Below are 19,346 nucleotides of genomic sequence, written 5' to 3' on the forward strand. Positions count from 1 at the left end.
TCTCGCTGTGTGCAAATTGGCTGCTGAATTTCCTTACATTTTGAAGTGACCACACTTCGAAGAAGAACTTGCATTTATATAGCGCCTTTCACAACCTCAGGATGTCGCAAAGGTGCTTTACGGCCATCTTTCAAAAGTACCTCAATGTCTGTGAAGCACTTTTCTGACATTCTGAGTTCATGAGAGGTGCTTTATATAAGGGCAAGGCTTTCTTTAACGTAGTTCTTGACTGTCTTCCCCACTTGGACCATTCATCTCATTCCTGCGCTGTATCCTAACCACTTCTAGGTGTTTGTCTACAATGGAAAGGGTCCTCGGGAGCTCCCAGTGTTGCCACTCCTAAATACTATCCAGTGACATTGTTCAGATTGCATGTACATGGACGGAGAGTGAGAGCAGGATCAAGCACAGCTTGACATGCTCACACATGAAAAAGGCCCACTTGGGGTAAGGCACCAGAGGTGCCATCAGTACCCATGGAATTTGACACCATCACCTTGAGGAGAGGTGACAGCCTTGGCACAGTGGGTAGCACTTTCGCCTCGGAGTCTGAAACTTTTGGGTTTAAGTCCCAATCCAGAGACTTGAGCACAAAATGCTGGCTGACACTCCCAGTGCAGTACTGAGGGAGTGCTGCATTGTCAGAGGCGCCGTCTTTCGGATGAGATGTTAAAACGAGGCCCCTTTGATTGCTATGTGGTGCCCACTCCTGTGTGCGAAGAAAGTTGGTTGGAGAACCGCTTGGATGCGTCTGGTCCTGCACTTTACCAGGCATGATATTTCCAGGCCCAAGAGGTGAAAGATTACCAAACAACAACAACTTGTATTAATAAAAAGCCTTTAACGTAGTAAAACGTCCCAGGGCGCTTCACCGCAGTGCTATCAGGCAAAATTTGTCACTGAACCACATAAAGAGATATTGGGACAGGTGACCAAAGAGGTAGGTTTTAAGAAGCATGGGTTTTAAGGAGGACAGAGAAGTAGAGTGGCGGAGAGGTTTAGGGAAGGAATTCCAGAGCTTAGGACCGAGACAGATGAAGGCACGGCCGCAAATGGTGGAACGATGAAAATCGGGGATGTGCAAGCTGCAAGAATTGGAGGAGCGCAGAGATCTTGGAGGTGCCAGTGAGGAAAATGCAAACTTCTTTCCCTTTTTCCTTTCTGCTTCCCAGGTGAGCTCAGGGGTTCGACATGAAACCTCCCCAATGCCCCCAGTCACTGCCGGCCAAAGTCATGCCCTGGGGGTAAAGTGGGAGAGGGTGGCAGAGGCGCCTCTCAGCAACCCCCAGCTGATCAAAGCCCAGAGTCCTGTCCCCGCCATCCTCTCCCTTTCCCTCCGCTCCTCCCTCTCCCCGGATCCCGGGTGAAACTTCTCGCTCTTTCCAGAAGTTTCTCCCCCGCTCTCGCCGCTTCCAGAAGCCTCTCGGCCTCTCGCGGACTCGCCGCGCTGCGATTGGCCGCGGGCCTCAGAACGTTCCCGAACGTCCGACGGTGAGGTCACCGAGCGACGCTCTGATTGGTCCGCGTCGCCGTCCATCACCGGTCGGGCGCCGCCCACCCCGCGTCGCTGAGACTATTTAAAGGGGGAGCTGAGAGCAGGAGCGACAATCGAGTGGAGAAGAGACCGGTTGGCAGCTCGATTATTACCAGCAGAAGACTCGGCTGTAGCTGCACAAGGGACTCAATTAGGCGACTTTATCCAGAGAAAGATGCCTGTAGCCAAGGGAACAGCCATTGGTATTGACCTGGGTACCACTTACTCCTGCGTGGGGGTCTTCCAACATGGCAAGGTGGAGATCATCGCCAATGACCAGGGAAACCGCACCACCCCCAGCTACGTGGCCTTCAACGACACCGAGAGGCTCATCGGGGATGCGGCCAAGAACCAGGTGGCTCTGAACCCACCCAACACCGTCTTTGATGCCAAGAGGCTGATCGGGAGGAAATTCGATGACCCAGTGGTCCAGTCTGACATGAAACACTGGCCTTTCGAGGTGGTGAGTGATGCAGGGAAACCCAAGGTGAAGGTTGAGTACAAGGGTGAGGATAAAACCTTTTACCCCGAGGAAATCTCTTCCATGGTGCTGACGAAGATGAAGGAAACAGCTGAGGCTTACCTGGGCCACACTGTCACCAATGCTGTTATCACCGTGCCGGCTTACTTCAATGATTCTCAGCGCCAGGCGACCAAAGACGCCGGTGTGATCGCTGGTCTCAACGTCCTCCGTGTCATCAATGAACCAACTGCAGCTGCCATTGCTTACGGCCTAGACAAGAAGGGCAGAGGGGAGCGCAATGTTCTCATCTTTGACTTGGGTGGTGGAACCTTCGACGTGTCTATTCTCACCATTGACGACGGTATCTTTGAAGTGAAATCGACGGCCGGTGACACCCACTTGGGGGGAGAGGACTTTGACAATCGCTTGGTCAACCACTTCATCGAGGAGTTCAAGCGCAAATACAAGAAGGACATCCGTGGGAACAAGAGGGCGGTCAGGAGGCTGAGGACAGCCTGCGAGAGAGCAAAGAGAACCCTGTCTTCCAGCACCCAAGCCAGTATCGAGATTGACTCTCTGTTTGAAGGCGTAGACTTCTACACCTCCATCACCAGGGCTCGGTTTGAGGAGCTCAATTCCGACCTGTTCAGAGGCACTCTGGAGCCAGTGGAGAAAGCTCTGAGAGACGCCAAGTTGGACAAATCACAGATCCATGACGTTGTCTTGGTCGGGGGCTCCACCCGAATCCCCAAGATTCAGAAACTGCTGCAAGATTTCTTCAACGGCAGGGAGCTGAACAGAAGCATCAACCCCGACGAGGCCGTGGCCTATGGGGCAGCCGTACAAGCGGCTGTTCTGATGGGGGACAAGTCGGAGAATGTTCAGGATCTGCTTCTCCTGGACGTCGCTGCTCTGTCTCTGGGTCTGGAGACGGCAGGAGGGGTCATGACCACACTCATCAAGCGTAACACCACCATTCCCAGCAAGCAAACGCAGAACTTCAGCACCTACTCTGATAACCAGCCTGGTGTCCTTATTCAGGTCTATGAAGGCGAGAGAGCCATGACCAAGGACAACAATCTACTGGGCAAATTCGAGTTGAGTGGCATCGCTCCTGCACCTCGCGGAGTGCCGCAGATTGAGGTCACCTTTGACATTGACGCCAATGGCATCCTAAATGTTTCTGCTGTTGACAAGAGCACTGGCAAAACAAACAAGATTACCATCACCAATGACAAGGGCAGGCTGAGTAAGGAGGAAATTGAGAGAATGCTGCAGGATGCAGAAAAGTACAAAACTGACGATGAAGTCCAGCGGCAGAAAATCGCAGCCAAGAACTCCCTGGAGTCCTACACCTTCAATATGAAGAGTGCAGTGGAGGATGAGAATGTGAGAAACAAGATCAGTGAGGAAGACCAGAAGAAGATCATTGACCAGTGCAACCAGGCAATATTGTGGCTGGAGAACAATCAGATGGCAGAGAAGGAGGAGTTTGAGCACCAGCTGAAAGAGCTGGAAAAACTCTGCCAACCCATCATTGCCAATCTGTACCAAGGAGGAGCAGCAGGGGGATCTTGCAGAGCCCAGGCTGGAAAAGCCACTTCCACAGGTCCAACTGTGGAGGAGGTGGATTAAAAAAGACTTATGAACTTGAGTTCCTTGCACAATATTGGTGAACATTGTACAATTTTATCTATGCAGAGTCTATAAATGTTTACCTCCTTATATATTTACATGCCATATGATCCTTTTGTGATACATAGCACAAGTGGGATTATTGTACTTTGCTGCTTAACTTGAAAAATAGTGAACATTTTGCATGTTTATATAATGTAGCTCTTCTCCAATTTCCCAGATACTTTAACAGATGCCAAGTGATTTGATCATTTTTTAAAACTTTTTTTGCGAAGCTGTACATTACAATATATAATTGTTCTCTGGTGGACTCGAAACCTCATGTTTTTAATAAATTTTAAATTATGTTTTAAGTTTGTTTGCGTGTTTTGTTCCTCAATTTTGCATTAAAAGGAGTGAGTTTTGGTTTGTTTACACTGAATAACACCTCAGCAAGTCATGATATTTCAGTGTACAATTCATTTCAGTGTTTGTGGCCATCCAGTTCTTTGCATTTCACCAAAACCAAAGAAAAATGTTAAAACCAATTGTCAGGAAACCCTAAATGCACTTCACAGCCACTTAATTACTTTTGAGGTGTATTCACTGATTTTTTTTAGAGAAAGACAGCAGCCAATTTAACAAACAGCAATTAGATGAACAACCAGTTAATGTTTTTTATTTGCTGGATGAATGGAGAATGCTCTACTGTTCCTTGAGGAAAGTCCTATGGGATCTTTTATGTCCACCTGCACAGGCAGACAGGGCCTTAGTTTAACAGTTCATAAATCAGGTAGGAGGAATAAAATTTACACTAGCCTCTGTGGCAAATATACGGCAGCAATAAGTTGCATTTGTATAGCACTTTTAACACATCCCAAAGTGCTTCACAGAAAGAGTAACCAAATAAATTGGATGTCGAGTCAAAGGAGATATTCGGACGGGTGTTCAAAGAGGTGAAACACTAACCTGTCCTTTCCTCTTTACAAATGCAAAATTCCACCGTTTTCCTCCATCTTTACATTAGTTTAGCATTGTACCAGTAAATAAACTACAAAAGGGTATTGTAAAAACAGCCAAAATAATTTCAGTGGCTATAAGCACAACACAAGGGCAATTGATGCTAGCTCAATTGCTAAATTTAAATCTGAGATAGATAGCTTTTTGGCAACCAAAGGTATTAAGGGATATGGGCCAAAGGCAGGTGTATGGAGTTAGATTACAGATCAGCCATGATCTTATCAAATGGCGGAGCAGGCACGAGGGGCTGAATGGCCTACTCCTGTTCCTATGTTCCTACAATGGTTTATTTTCCATGTCTGAGAGCTAGATCCCAAACATAGTATGCAGGGCTTGGGGGCAGGGCTAGGTGAGGGCTTCGGAAATTTAAAAAACAATTGTACTAAGGCAAACTGTTTCAACCATTTTGTGGCTTTAACATTTAACCAGTATTTTTTAAATAAGTCATTGGAAAATTAAATGGTTTATTCAACTTATAACTTATTCAACAATCTTACATGTCTAATTAGAAATGGTGGCATTACCAATATACCAGCATTTTTACAAGACTACACAAAGTCGCAAGACATATCGCTGTTTTTTTTCAAACAGTGGTGGACACTGATCCCGTGGAGTTGGAATTGGAGCAGCCTGGGTTAGGCCTCCTCCCACCACTCAGAGCCTGGGTTGTGATATCATATAGTGACACCACTATTCCAGGCCAGAATGGAGATGATTGGGTAATTCCTGCGTCAATCAGGCCTGGAGACCGCTCTGCTGTGACTGGGATTGATTTTACCGACATAATTTGTATTATGGAACTATCCCCCATTCACTGCATTTTGCTAGAGAAATAACCCTGTTTTTATCGGGAAATTTTGCTGTAGTTTCCGTCATGAGTTCTGTAAACATGTAATTCGTAGAGATTCTTTTTAAATAGACTCTGTTTGCTGAGTAAATAGACGGTTTGCTGTAGTGCGCTGTAACATCCCATGACCTAGTCCCATCTCTCAATCTGTTCCATCGCAGCGAGTCTTCTGTACCAATCGCAAGCCATCTGGAAAGTGGGAGAATAAAACCCGGGAGTCTCTCAGTCGGGTAGTTTGCAGATGGGAATCCCGAAGGAAAAAAATGTTTTCATTTAGCAACTTTTATTAATCCTACATCTTAAGTGTCTTTTTGTACAGAGGGATTTTCATGTAGTGCTAGGGAGGGAAAGTTTGGAAAAGTATTTTTATATCGTTACATTTACCTGACCATGAACCTAGGCGGTGTAATGACTGCAAAATAGATTTCTATTGAATAAAGTGGGGAAAACCCGAGGGGTCAATAATACTACCAAAAACACCCAGTGGGGTGCTGCCAAATAGACTCAAAGATAATGTCGTAGGGGAAAAGTAAATGATTACTTTAAACAGGTTGCTCCTCCAATTGCCAATATTACTTTCTTTCCTTTAGGATATTGCCTTTCAATCCGACCTGTGTTAGATTTTTTTTCGCGCGAGTTCTGGAGGGTCTCACTAAAGTTCGCGGACCCGAGGATTTGTGTGGAAGTGTTCAGCACAGACTTTAAAGGCCGAGTCCGCTTTCAGGGCCGTCCACCCACGGACTGATTTAAAGCTGCTCCCATCCCTCGTCCCGCACAGGACAGTGATCGCTTCGTCTTCTTTTTTATTGTCTCTCTCTCTATTATCAGACAAAAAAAAAAATGCCGAAACGGAACCCGTCGCTCAGTAAAGCGGAAGCGTCAGCAAATTTAAACGGCGACAATCTCAAGAAACTCCCAGCTGATTCCTGCCGCACCAGAAAATTCGCGCCCTCTGTGCGTCAAGGTGTTGCTATTTGGGCGGTCGGTATGGCAACCGTGTAGCGCGCTCGCCCATTGGCTACATTGCTGTCACAACGTTCCAAAGTTGGTGAGACTCGGGTTGTGATTGGCTGCATCAGACGTGGGTTCCGCGGGAAAATTCTGGAATCCCGACGGCAGGCTATAAATGGGCACCGAGTCCGTCAGGACCGGCGACAGAAGCAGCGGCATCATCGGTGACTGGGACAGTTGTCACATACGGCCACGCGAAATAATAATGTCGGCAGCCATCGGTATCGACCTGGGTACCACTTACTCCTGCGTTGGGGTCTTCCAGCACAGCAAGGTGGAGATCATCGCCAATGACCAGGGAAACCGCACCACCCCCAGCTACGTGGCCTTCAACGACACCGAGAGGCTCATCGGGGATGCGGCCAAGAACCAGGTGGCTCTGAACCCCCAGAACACCGTCTTTGATGCCAAGAGGCTGATCGGGAGGAAATTCGATGACCCAGTGGTCCAGTCTGACATGAAACACTGGCCCTTCCTGGTGGTGAGTGAAGCAGGAAAACCCAAGGTGAAGGTTGAGTACAAGGGTGAGGATAAAACCTTTTACCCCGAGGAAATCTCTTCCATGGTGCTGACGAAGATGAAGGAAACAGCTGAGGCTTACCTGGGCCACACTGTCACCAATGCTGTTATCACCGTGCCGGCTTACTTCAATGACTCCCAACGCCAGGCGACCAAAGACGCCGGTGTGATCGCTGGTCTCAACGTCCTCCGTGTCATCAATGAACCAACTGCAGCTGCCATTGCTTACGGCCTAGACAAGAAGGGCAGAGGAGAGTGTAATGTTCTCATCTTTGACTTGGGTGGTGGAACCTTCGACGTGTCTATTCTCACCATTGACGACGGTATATTTGAAGTGAAATCGACGGCCGGTGACACCCATTTGGGGGGAGAGGACTTTGACAATCGCCTGGTCAATCACTTCATTGAGGAGTTCAAGCGTAAATACAAGAAGGACATCCATGGGAACAAGAGGGCGGTCAGGAGGCTGAGGACAGCCTGCGAGAGAGCAAAGAGAACCCTGTCTTCCAGCACCCAAGCCAGTATCGAGATTGACTCTCTGTTTGAAAGCCTCGACTTCTACACCTCCATCACCAGGGCTCGGTTTGAGGAGCTCAATTCCGACCTGTTCAAAGGCACTTTGGAGCCAGTGGAGAAAGCTCTGAGAGACGCCAAGTTGGATAAACCTCAGGTTCATGATATAGTCCTGGTCGGAGGCTCTACCCGCATTCCTAAGATCCAGAAACTGCTGCAAGATTTCTTTAATGGCAGAGACCTGAACAAGAGCATCAACCCCGATGAGGCAGTGGCCTATGGGGCAGCCGTACAAGCAGCTATTCTGATGGGTGACAAGTCAGAGAATGTCCAAGATCTGTTGCTGCTGGATGTCGCTCCTCTGTCGTTGGGTCTTGAAACAGCAGGAGGAGTCATGACCACACTCATCAAGCGTAACACCACCATTCCCACCATGCAGACCCAGAGTTTCACTACTTATTCTGATAACCAGCCTGGTGTCTTGATCCAGGTGTATGAAGGTGAGAGAGCCATGACCAAGGACAACAATCTTCTGGGCAAATTTGATCTCAGTGGGATTTCCCCTGCGCCTCGCGGTGTGCCACAGATTGAGGTCACCTTTGACATTGACGCCAATGGTATCCTGAACGTGTCTGCTGTTGACAAGATCACAGGCAAAGAGAACAAGATTACCATCACCAATGACAAGGGCAGGCTGAGTAAGGAAGAAATCGAGAGAATGGTGCAGGAAGCAGAAAGGTACAAAGCCCAAGATGATGAGCAGCGTGAAAAGATTGCAGCCAAGAATTCCCTGGAGTCCTACGCATTCAACACAAAGAGTTTGTTGGAGGATCAGAAAATGAAAGGGAAGGTCAGCGAGGAAGACAAGGACAAAGCAACTGAAAAGTGTAACCAGGCTATATCATGGCTGGAGGCAAACCAGGCAGCAGAGAAGGAAGAGTTTGAGAATCAACTGAAGGAGCTGGAAAATGTTTGCAACCCCATTATCGCCAAATTATACCAGGGTAGTATGCCAGCTGGTTTTGGAGCCCAGGCTGGTAAAGGAGATTCTTTCAGTGGCCCAACAATTGAGGAGGTTGATTGAATGCCCTACTGAACTTTCATTACCCCCTACCCCCACCAGTGTAAGTAACTTTTATGCACATTGACATGACAAAAGAATTTAGTTGCAGATTGGACAGGTGATATATTGCAATAATAGGGTAGTTGGCTTTGAAGTATCCTAATTGGGTTAGTGATAATGTTTTTCTTGAATGAGTTTTGAATGTTTCTTGTATCATCATGTTGAAGAGCTAACTTACTTACCTGGTTACATCTGATAGTCTGTGTATATATATTCAAGGTGCCAATAAAGTCTTGCATTAAAATCAATGTGTTTGGTATTTAGTTTTTTAATACTAACTAGTAATGTGCTGCAGCAATGTTCAGCAATTTAAAGACTACTGGGGGCATAAGCATCTTTCTTACCCCCTCCCCAGCTCCCATTTCTCTGCTAGAGTGGTTACAGCCATTCGGCCCATCAAGCCCACGCCGGCTCTTCGTAAGAGCAGTCCAATTAGTCCCAATTCCCCGCTCTTCCCCCGTAACCCTGCCAATTTTTTCTCTTCAAGTAGTTATCCAATTCCTTTTTGAAAGCCACAATTGAATCTGCTTTCACCACCCTTTATGGCAGCGCATTCCAGATCATAACTACTTTCCTGAATTGACCTGGCTCACGCTTGGTTTACACACTTGCTGTTGAGCCCCAACACCCTTCTCACCTGATTGAGGATGGTAGGGAAGTTGGGCTATGGGGCATTTGGACGGAGTATGCTCTCAGGCTGAGAACTTGCCCCTGGCTCCTCAACCAGTAGAGAGCTAGGTTTTTCTGCGGTCTTGTCCGCACCCGGGTGGCCCTGGAGAGGGAGCATGCGGTGTCCATTGGTACGCTCGAGGACTTCCACGACCGGTGGGCACTGCAATGTGAAGCTGCCAAAATGTTTTTTCTGCAAATGCGAAGCCTAGGGTCATTGCTAGAAATGGATCTGAACCAAAGATTCAGAGTCAGTCACTGTAATGGGTGTGGGCTTTAGCCTGTTGTGTTATAAAGTATTTCAGTTACATCTTTTTCTATGAATTTCAGACAGATCAATGCACTGGTGTTTTAAATTGGAGCTGTAGCTTCTGTTTCTTTTAAGTGTTCCACTTGTCCTTTTAGGTGAAGAACCTGTACTACCCTTTGTGTGAAGAAGTGCTTCCTGATTTCACTTCTAAATGCCATGGCTCTAATTTTAAGATTGTGTCCCCTTGTTCTGGATTCCCCCATCAGAGGAAATAGTTTTTCTGTATCTACCCTATGGAATCTTTTTATCATTGTAAACATTAGATCATCCCTCAATCTTCTATACTCAAAGGAATACAAGCCAAGTTTATGTAACCTGTCCTCATAATTACATTTCCTGATGTGCGGTGCCCAGAACTTGACGCAGTGCCCCAGATAGGGGTCTAGCCAAGGCTTTTTTTTATTTATTCATGGGATGTGGGCATTGCTGGCAAGGCCAGCATTTATTACCCATCCCTAATTGCCCTTGAGAAGGTGGTGGTGAGCCGCCTTCTTGAACCGCTGCAGTCCGTGTGGTGACGATTCTCCCACAGTGCTGTTAGGTAGGGAGTTCCAGGATTTTGTCCCAGCGATGATGAAGGAATGGCGATATATTTCCAAGTCGGGATGGTGTGTGACTTGGAGGGGAATGTGCAGGTGGTGTTGTTCCCATGCGCCTGCTGCCCTTATCCTTCTAGTTGGTAGAGGTCGTGGGTTTGGGAGGTGCTGTCGAAGAAGCCTTGGCGAGTTGCTGCAGTGCATCCTGTGGATGGTACACACTGCAGCCATGGTGCGCCGGTGGTGGAGGGAGTGAATGTTTAAGTTGGTGGATGGGGTGTCAATCAAGCGGGCTGCTTTGTCCTGGATAGTGTCGAGCTTCTGTACAATTGAAGCATAACTTCCACCCCCCCCCCCCACCCTGCATTCCAACCCTCTTGAGATAAAGGCCAACATTCCAAGAGCCTTTTTGATTGCTTTTTGGATCTGTCCACTAGCTTTTAGTGATTTGTGTACATGGACAAATCTCTTTGCTTCTCCACAGTTCCTGCTTTTTCACCATTTAGAAAATACTCCCAATTTGCCTCTCTTGGATCCAAAGTGGATGATCACACATTTCACCCCATTGAACTCCATTTGCTACAGTTCTGCCCACTCACTTACTCTGTTTCTGTCCCTTTGTAACTTCCTGCTCCCATCTGCACTTAACTGTGGCTCTCAACATTTATTAAAAATTATTTTATTTTTATCAGTATGTATTATTTTATATCATAGTAGGTACAGCACAGGAGGAGGCCATTCAGCCCATCGGGCTTGTGCGGGCTCTTTGACAGAGCTATCCAATTAGTCCCATCAAGTATTTATCCAATTCTCTTTTGAAAATTACTATTGAATCTGCTTCCTTCACCCTTTTAAGCAATGCATTCCAGACCATTACAACTCGCTGTGTAAAAAAAAAAATGTTTCCTCGTGTCGCTTCTGGATCTTTTGCAGATCACCTTAAATCTGTGTCCTTTGGTTACCGATCTGTCTGCCACTGGAAACAGTTTCTCCTTGTTTACTCTATCAAAACCATTCATGATTTTGAACACCTCTGTCTAAACTCCTCTTAACCTTCACTATTCCAAGGAGTACAACCCCAGCTTCTCCGTCTCTCTCTACATGACTGAAGTCCCTCATCCCTGGCACCATTCTAGTAAATCTCTTCTGCACCTTCTCTAAGGCCTTGACATCTTTCCTAAAGTGTGGTGCCCAGAATTGAACACAATACTCTAGCTGAGGCCTAACTAGTGTTTTATAAAGGTTTAGCATAACTTCCTTGCTTCTGTACTCCATGCCTCTATTAATGAAGCCCAGGATCCCATATGCTTTTTAAGAGCTTTCTCAACTTGTCCTGCCACCCTCAAAGATTTGTGTATGTGCACCCCCAGGTCTCTCTATTCCTGCATACCCTTTAAAATTGTATCATTTAGTTTATATTGCCTCTCCTCATTCTTCCTGCCAAAATGCATCACTTCACACTTCTCTGCATGAAATTTGATCTGCCCATTTCACCAGTCTGTCTATGTCCTCCTGAAGTTTGTTACTATCCTCCACATTGACTACATTTGGTTACAACTGTTTATTACATTTCCGAATTCCGTGTCATCTGCAAACTTTGAAACTATACCTTCTATACTCAAGTCCAGGTTATTAATATGTATCAAAAAGAGCAGTGGTCCTAATACTGACCCCTGGGGAACACCACTGAATACTTCCCTCCAGTCTGAAAAACAACCATTCACCACTACTCTCTGCTTTCTGTCCCCTAGCCAATTTTGTAACCATACTGCCACTGTCCCTTTAATATCATGGACTTTTATTTTGCTAATAAGTCTATTATGTGGTACTTTATCAATACAAAAGTTATTCTTTTTATGGATTTAGGAAGCTCAGGAGGAATATTGGAAAATGTCACTTTTACTATTCTAGTGGAAAAAAACCTAGAAAATTAGTCCTCCTTTGAGTCTCAGAAGTGTGGGGTTGGTCAAATCACACATTTTCCTGAGGATTATATTATTTTGCTCCATGTTGTAGCATTAGGATAACAAAAAGAGGAAGTACATAGATGAAAAAGTCTTCAATAAAAATCTCCATGGAGGGCAGAAGGTTCACATAGAATCATAGAAGTTTACAACATGGAAACAGGCCCTTTGGCCCAACATGTCCATGTCGCCCAGTTTATACCACTAAGGTAGTCCCAATTGCCTGCACTTGGCCCATATCCCTCTATACCCATCTTACCCATGTAACTGTCCAAATGCTTTTTAAAAGACAAAATTGTACCCGCCTCTACTGCTGCCTCTGGCAGCTCGTTCCAGACACTCACCACCCTTTGAGTGAAAAAATTGCCCCTCTGGACCCTTTTGTATCTCTCCCCTCTCACCTTAAATCTATGACTCCTCGTTATAGACTCCCCTACCTTTGGGAAAAGATTTTGACTATCTACCTTATCTATGCCCCTCATTATTTTATAGACTTCTATAAGATCACCCCTAAACCTCCTACTCTCCAGGGAAAAAAGTCTCAGTCTATCCAACCTCTCCCTATAAGTCAAACCATCAAGTCCTGGTAGCATCCTAGTAAATCTTTTCTGCACTCTTTCTAGTTTAATAATATCCTTTCTATAATAGGGTGACCAGAACTGTACACAGTATTCCAAGTGTGGCCTTACTAATGTCTTGTACAACTTCAACAAGACATCCCAACTCCTGTATTCAAAGTTCTGACCAATGAAATCAAGCATGCTGAATGCCTTCTTCACCACCCTATCCACCTGTGACTCCACTTTCAAGGAGCTATGAACCTGTACTCCTAGATCTCTTTGTTCTATAACTCTCCCCAACACCCTACCATTAACGGAGAAGGTCCTGGCCCGATTCGATCTACCAAAATGCATCACCTCACATTTATCTAAATTAAACTCCATCTGCCATTCATCGGCCCACTGGCCCAATTTATCAAGATCCCGTTGCAATCCTAGATAACCTTCTTCACTGTCCACAATGCCACCAATCTTGGTGTCATCTGCAAACTTACTAACCATGCCTCCTAAATTCTCATCCAAATCATTAATATAAATAACAAATAACAGCGGACCCAGCACCGATCCCTGAGGCACACCGCTGGTCACAGGCCTCCAGTTTGAAAAACAACCCTCCACAACCACCCTCTGTCTTCTGTCGTCAATCCAATTTTGAATCCAATTGGCTACCTCACCTTGGATCCCGTGAGTTTTAACCTTATGTAACAATCTACCATGCGGTACCTTGTCAAAGGCTTTGCTAAAGTCCATGTAGACCACGTCTACTGCACAGCCCTCATCTATCTTCTTGGTTACCCCTTCAAAAAACTCAATCAAATTCATGAGACATGATTTTCCTCTCACAAAGCCATGCTGACATGCCCTGAACTTCCTTCCCCTTTCTCTCTCCTCTTTAGAAGGCAGTTACTCACACTGGGGTACTTTAACTTACTACCATCTACTTCTTCTGAAGTATAAGATCAAAGTGAACAAAGGAGATCTGACAGAGGGTGCCATGTCGCTGGTAATGAAACTGAGGGTCACTAATAATCCTGCTCAATGGAACAAATCCCTGAAGTTTCAGGCTGTAACATGAATTCTGTTACAAAGAGAAGCTGGATTTCCCCCCGGAATAATGATCTTACAATGATTCTTCCATGGACTGAAAAAAAGCTGCTTCTAAATCGTAATTAAATTCTACATCTTTACCCAAAGAATGATGAGAACTTGGAACTTGCTACCACAAGTAGTAATTGAGGCAAATACATAGATGCATACATGGGGAAGCTAGATAAGCACAAGGGAGAAAGGAATAGAAGGATATGCTGATAGGGTGAGATGCAGAGGGATGGGAGGATGCTCGTACTCAGCTTAAACACCGGCATAGACCAGTTGGGCCGAATGGCCCGTTTCTGTGCTGTTAATTCTATGTACACTGGAGAAATTCATTATAATTACAAGAGCAGGCTTAACTTGAAATAAATTTGACAGATTCAAAGCTTTGTCTCAATGCAGGAAAAACAAAAAAAGGGTTTGCTTTTCCATTGCGATCTGGCCATTCATTGAATTTACTTCAGGGAATGTAGCTGACACTGGGAATGCTACCTTTATTGCCCATGCTCGTTCCTCTCAGAAGTTGGTGCTGATGGGCTACCTTCTTATTTTGTAGTGATTGTGTTTCCAATTGCGTGACTTGCTCTGCCACTTCAGAGGCTATTTAAGAGTCAAGTGTGTTACTGGTCAACTTTAGGCCAGACTGGGTAAGAGAGGCGGGTTCCTCTCTCCCTGAAGGACATTAGTGAATCAGTTGGATTTTTTAATGCAATTCTGGCAGTTTCAATGGTCATTATTTTTCAATGTCAACTACAAATGATAAGATTTATAGACATTAATTTTGAGAACTTTACATTTCTTAGACGATGAGAAACTGAAGTACTCTTTTGGGAGAAAAATGTAAAAATGTAGAGGTTCCCATGGCAACGGACAGAGAGACAAACGTCAAAATATCGCAATAATCAATTAAACATGATCAATCATTACTAAATAACAAGGGTTTTTTTTAAACAACAGTAGACCTCTTCCTATAGGCCTCAACTGTGGAAATCCGCCGGTTTATATTTCTTTCCAATTTGAATTTCGTTTCGCGCCATTTCCAGCACGTTGGCTCAAGGTTCTAGAAACGCTGACGTCACAAACGGCGGACCCCGACGTTGGTAATGGTCCCGCCCCCCTTCCACTCAACGACCTCTCATTGGCCAAAGTGTTACCAAGGTGCCGAGGCTGGGCGGCCATTGGGCGGGATGGACGTCAATCAGGCGGGTCCGTTCTGGAACCCGTGCGTAGCTATAAATAGGGATTGAGGCACGAAGGAGGGGCAGCAGATGACACGACGATCCCCCAGGGGGAGCCACGGTGGTGAGGCCAAGATTCCACAGCCCCAGTAGACCGTTTTGTACGCGGTGAAATGATGGCAGCCAAGGGAACAGCCATCGGTATTGACCTGGGCACCACTTACTCCTGCGTGGGGGTCTTCCAACATGGCAAGGTGGAGATCATCGCCAATGACCAGGGAAACCGCACCACCCCCAGCTACGTGGCCTTCAACGACACCGAGAGGCTCATCGGGGATGCGGCCAAGAACCAGGTGGCTCTGAACCCACCCAACACCGTCTTTGATGCCAAGAGGCTGATCGGGAGGAAATTCGATGACCCAGTGGTCCAGTCTGACATGAGACACTGGCCTTTCGAGGTGGTGAGTGATGCAGGGAAACCCAAGGTGAAGGTTGAGTACAAGGGTGAGGATAAAACCTTTTACCCCGAGGAAATCTCTTCCATGGTGCTGACGAAGATGAAGGAGATTGCTGAGGCTTACCTGAGCTATACGGTCACCAATGCTGTTATCACCGTGCCGGCTTACTTCAATGACTCCCAACGCCAGGCGACCAAAGACGCCGGTGTGATCGCTGGTCTTAACGTCCTGCGCATCATCAATGAACCAACTGCAGCTGCCATTGCTTACGGCCTGGACAAGAAGGGCAGAGGGGAGCGCAATGTTCTCATCTTTGACTTGGGTGGTGGAACCTTCGACGTGTCTATTCTCACCATTGACGACGGTATCTTTGAAGTGAAATCGACGGCCGGTGACACCCATTTGGGGGGAGAGGACTTTGATAATCGCATGGTCAACCACTTCATCGAGGAGTTCAAGCGTAAATACAGGAAGGACATCAGTGGGAACAAGAGGGCGGTCAGGAGGCTGAGGACAGCCTGCGAGAGAGCAAAGAGAACCCTGTCTTCCAGCACCCAAGCCAGTGTTGAGATTGACTCCTTGTATGATGGAATGGACTTCTACACCTCCATCACCAGGGCTCGGTTTGAGGAGCTCAATTCTGACCTGTTCAAAGGCACTTTGGAGCCTGTGGATAAAGCTCTGAGAGACGCCAAGTTGGATAAATCTCAGGTTCATGATATAGTCTTGGTCGGGGGCTCTACCCGCATTCCTAAGATCCAGAAACTGCTGCAAGAATTCTTCAATGGCAGAGACCTGAACAAGAGCATCAACCCCGATGAGGCAGTGGCCTATGGGGCAGCTGTACAAGCAGCTATTCTGATGGGTGACAAGTCAGAGAACGTCCAAGATCTGTTGCTGCTGGATGTCACTCCCCTATCGTTGGGTCTTGAAACAGCAGGAGGAGTCATGACCACACTCATCAAGCGTAACACCACCATTCCCACCAAGCAAACCCAGATCTTCACCACTTATTCTGATAACCAGCCTGGTGTCTTGATCCAGGTGTATGAAGGTGAGAGAGCCATGACCAAGGACAATAATCTTCTGGGCAAATTTGATCTCAGTGGGATTTCCCCTGCGCCTCGCGGTGTGCCACAGATTGAGGTCACCTTTGACATTGATGCCAATGGTATCCTGAATGTGTCTGCTGTTGACAAGATCACAGGCAAAGAGAACAAGATTACCATCACCAATGACAAGGGCAGGCTGAGTAAGGAAGAAATCGAGAGAATGGTGCAGGAAGCAGAAAGGTACAAAGCCCAAGATGATGATCAACGCGAAAAGATTGCAGCCAAGAATTCCCTGGAGTCCTACGCATTCAACACAAAGAATTCATTGGAGGATGATAAAATGAAAGGGAAGGTCAGCGAGGAAGACAAGGACAAAGCAACTGAAAAGTGTAACCAGGCTATAGCATGGCTGGAGGCAAACCAGGCAGCAGGCAAGGAAGAGTTTGAGCAGCAATTGAAAGAGCTGGAAAAAGTCTGCAACCCCATCGTGTGCAAGTTATACAAGGGAGGTATGCCAGATGGATTTTACAGATCCCAGGCTGGAAAGGACACTGCTGGTGGACCAACAATTGAGGAAGTTGACTGAACCTCTTAAACTACTGAAAGTCGAAACACTCCATTATCCAAGTCACCAATAGTTGTGACAGCACTATCATTTTAAGTTGTTTTTCCCTCAAATGACAGTGGTGTTTTCGAGAATTTGAGTGCATTTGTAAATCCTGTTGAATTGGTGTTAAGATAATGTTGTAAGGATTAGATAAATGATTGCATACATTTCCAAATGGGTGTCTGAATGGTGACAATTAAACTTTTTAGTCGTGGGTTTTTCTGCAAACTTGTTTCCTGTATGTTTTACATGTCGAGTGATAGACAACCCTATAAGCATTGTCGGAACTGGAATGGGAAAGCATTCTGATAACTTGTTGCTGGCGCCTTCTCAGTTTTATGCAGAACTACAGAAAGTATTGTATGGTTCAGAGCAAATATTATAGATGTGTCACTTGACAAAGTGTGAGATCCTGAGAACAAGTGAATAATTGAATGCTAGGGCATATTATATAGTTAAACTTGCCAGTGTCTATTCTACCTCTTCTTCTATGTAGAACTCATTATAGGGTTACCTAGAGGTGCTCTTGGAATAGCTTTTCTTTACAATAAATAATACCACAACAGATTTTTTACAATAGCTGATCTTCACCTGAGAGAAGGTGGAGTTATTGACAATTGCCAGGTTCTGTGAGCTTAATTTGATGGAATTATTGGGAACCCTTTGTTACAAAATGCATAACATCAGAGGTGAAGAGTGCGCAAACAATTCCTCCTTTGGTCCGAAAAACGGCACCTCCGACAGTGTAGCACTCCCTCTGTACTGCACTAGGAGTGTCAGCCTGGATTTTGTGCTCAAGTGGGACTTGAATGCACAACCTTCTGACTCGGAGGCGAGAGTGCTATTACATCTTAAATATTTCTACGTATATGAAAAATCTGATCCAAAATTGAAAATGCACAAAATAAAGTGTCAAAATCAAAAATTTTGATGGGGGGGGGGGGGGCGAACGGGACAGGAGAAATCTTCTACCTAATTTGAAAAATGCTACTACACCACTGCTGCAAAGCTGCTCTGGTGGGCACTGCAGGGACATTATTAAGAACATAATAAATAGGAGTAGGAGTAGGTCATATCGAGCCTGCTCTGCCATTCAATTAAATCGTGGCTGATCTTTGACCTCAACTCTACTTTCCCGCCCGATCCCCATATCCCTTGATTCCCCTAGAGTCCAAAAATCTATCTATCTCAGCTTTGAATATACTCAATGACTCAGCATCCACAGTCTTCTGGGGTTGAGAATTCCAAAGATTCACAACCCTCTGAGTGAAGCAATTCCTACTCACCTCAGTCCTAAATGGCCGACCCCTCATCCTAGACTCTCCAACCAGGGGAAACAACCTCTCAGCATCTACCCTGTCGAGCACCCTCAGAATCTTATATGTTTCAATGCGATCACCTCCTAAACTCCAGAGAATATAGGCCAATTCTACTTAACCTCTCCTCATAGGACAATCCTCTCATCCCAGGATTATAATTTGGGTGTTTATTGCTTGAGGGGCACAAACAATAAAGTGTTAGCTTATTTTGGATGATGACATGGGGCAACCCAGAATCTCCTAACCGGTTTAATTAGAAAAGGCAAACCTGCTCTGCTCTAATCTTGCCTGCCTACGTCCTCGTGGGCCTGCTCCTGGGCCTGTCCAAGGTTGCTATCCACAGGTTCAGGTTAGACGCGGCCCGCGGGGGCGGTCGCTCCGACTGTCTGCCTCTCTTCCGCGGCATTCTCCGTGCCCGGGTGGCCCTGGAGAGGGAGCATGTGGTGTCTCCCGGTACGCTTGAGGCTTTCCGCGACCGGTGCATCCTGGATCCTGACAATAAAATTATTATTTGGCACTTATTTTGTTTTTTTCATTTGCTGCACATAAAACACACCCTAACCCCCCCTTATAAAAGGGGGCCTAAACACACAAAAAAGTCAACTTGCTTACACATCCATGCTACAGAGCAGAGTGTAGAAGAGAAAAAAAAATCTTGCCTGCCTCTTGGCAGTACTTCTCCAAACCTGCTCTTATTTTTTTATTCATAAACAGAGTTATTTATTGAAGCCAACAATATAGGCAAAAAGATGGAACAGGAATACAGCAAGGATTTCTAAGATTTTATCTTTGCATACGTGCATACCATGGAGCAGGGGGTACAAAAAGTTTAAATCAATATTCCTATTAGTTGGCATATATCTCTAGTTCTTGATTTTCAGGTTTGAGCTTTATCTGCCAATGACGTAACTGCATTAGAAAAAGGGATGTCCAAACCTCCAGGTCTACATAATTCAA

General features: G+C 45.9%; 3 protein-coding genes across 3 annotated transcripts; all 3 read left to right on the forward strand.

Moving 5' to 3' along the window:
* The first annotated feature begins 1,594 nt into the window (after nucleotides 1-1,594).
* LOC137305134 (heat shock 70 kDa protein-like) lies at nucleotides 1,595-3,985 on the forward strand. Its single transcript, XM_067973924.1, has one exon. The coding sequence runs from the start codon at nucleotides 1,710-1,712 to the stop codon at nucleotides 3,630-3,632; it is 1,923 nt and encodes a 640-aa protein (XP_067830025.1). The 5' UTR covers nucleotides 1,595-1,709; the 3' UTR covers nucleotides 3,633-3,985.
* A 2,658-nt stretch (nucleotides 3,986-6,643) lies between these two features.
* On the forward strand, nucleotides 6,644-8,892 carry LOC137305135 (heat shock 70 kDa protein 1A). Its single transcript, XM_067973925.1, has one exon. It carries the CDS (start codon nucleotides 6,695-6,697, stop codon nucleotides 8,603-8,605), a length of 1,911 nt encoding a protein of 636 aa, XP_067830026.1. The 5' UTR covers nucleotides 6,644-6,694; the 3' UTR covers nucleotides 8,606-8,892.
* Nucleotides 8,893-15,126: 6,234 nt separating this feature from the next.
* LOC137305136 (heat shock cognate 71 kDa protein-like) lies at nucleotides 15,127-17,049 on the forward strand. The gene has a single exon (XM_067973926.1). It carries the CDS (start codon nucleotides 15,127-15,129, stop codon nucleotides 17,047-17,049), a length of 1,923 nt encoding a protein of 640 aa, XP_067830027.1.
* Nucleotides 17,050-19,346: the final 2,297 nt, after the last annotated feature.

This window comes from Heptranchias perlo, chromosome 39 (assembly GCF_035084215.1).
Source record: "Heptranchias perlo isolate sHepPer1 chromosome 39, sHepPer1.hap1, whole genome shotgun sequence".
NCBI lineage: Eukaryota > Metazoa > Chordata > Chondrichthyes > Hexanchiformes > Hexanchidae > Heptranchias > Heptranchias perlo.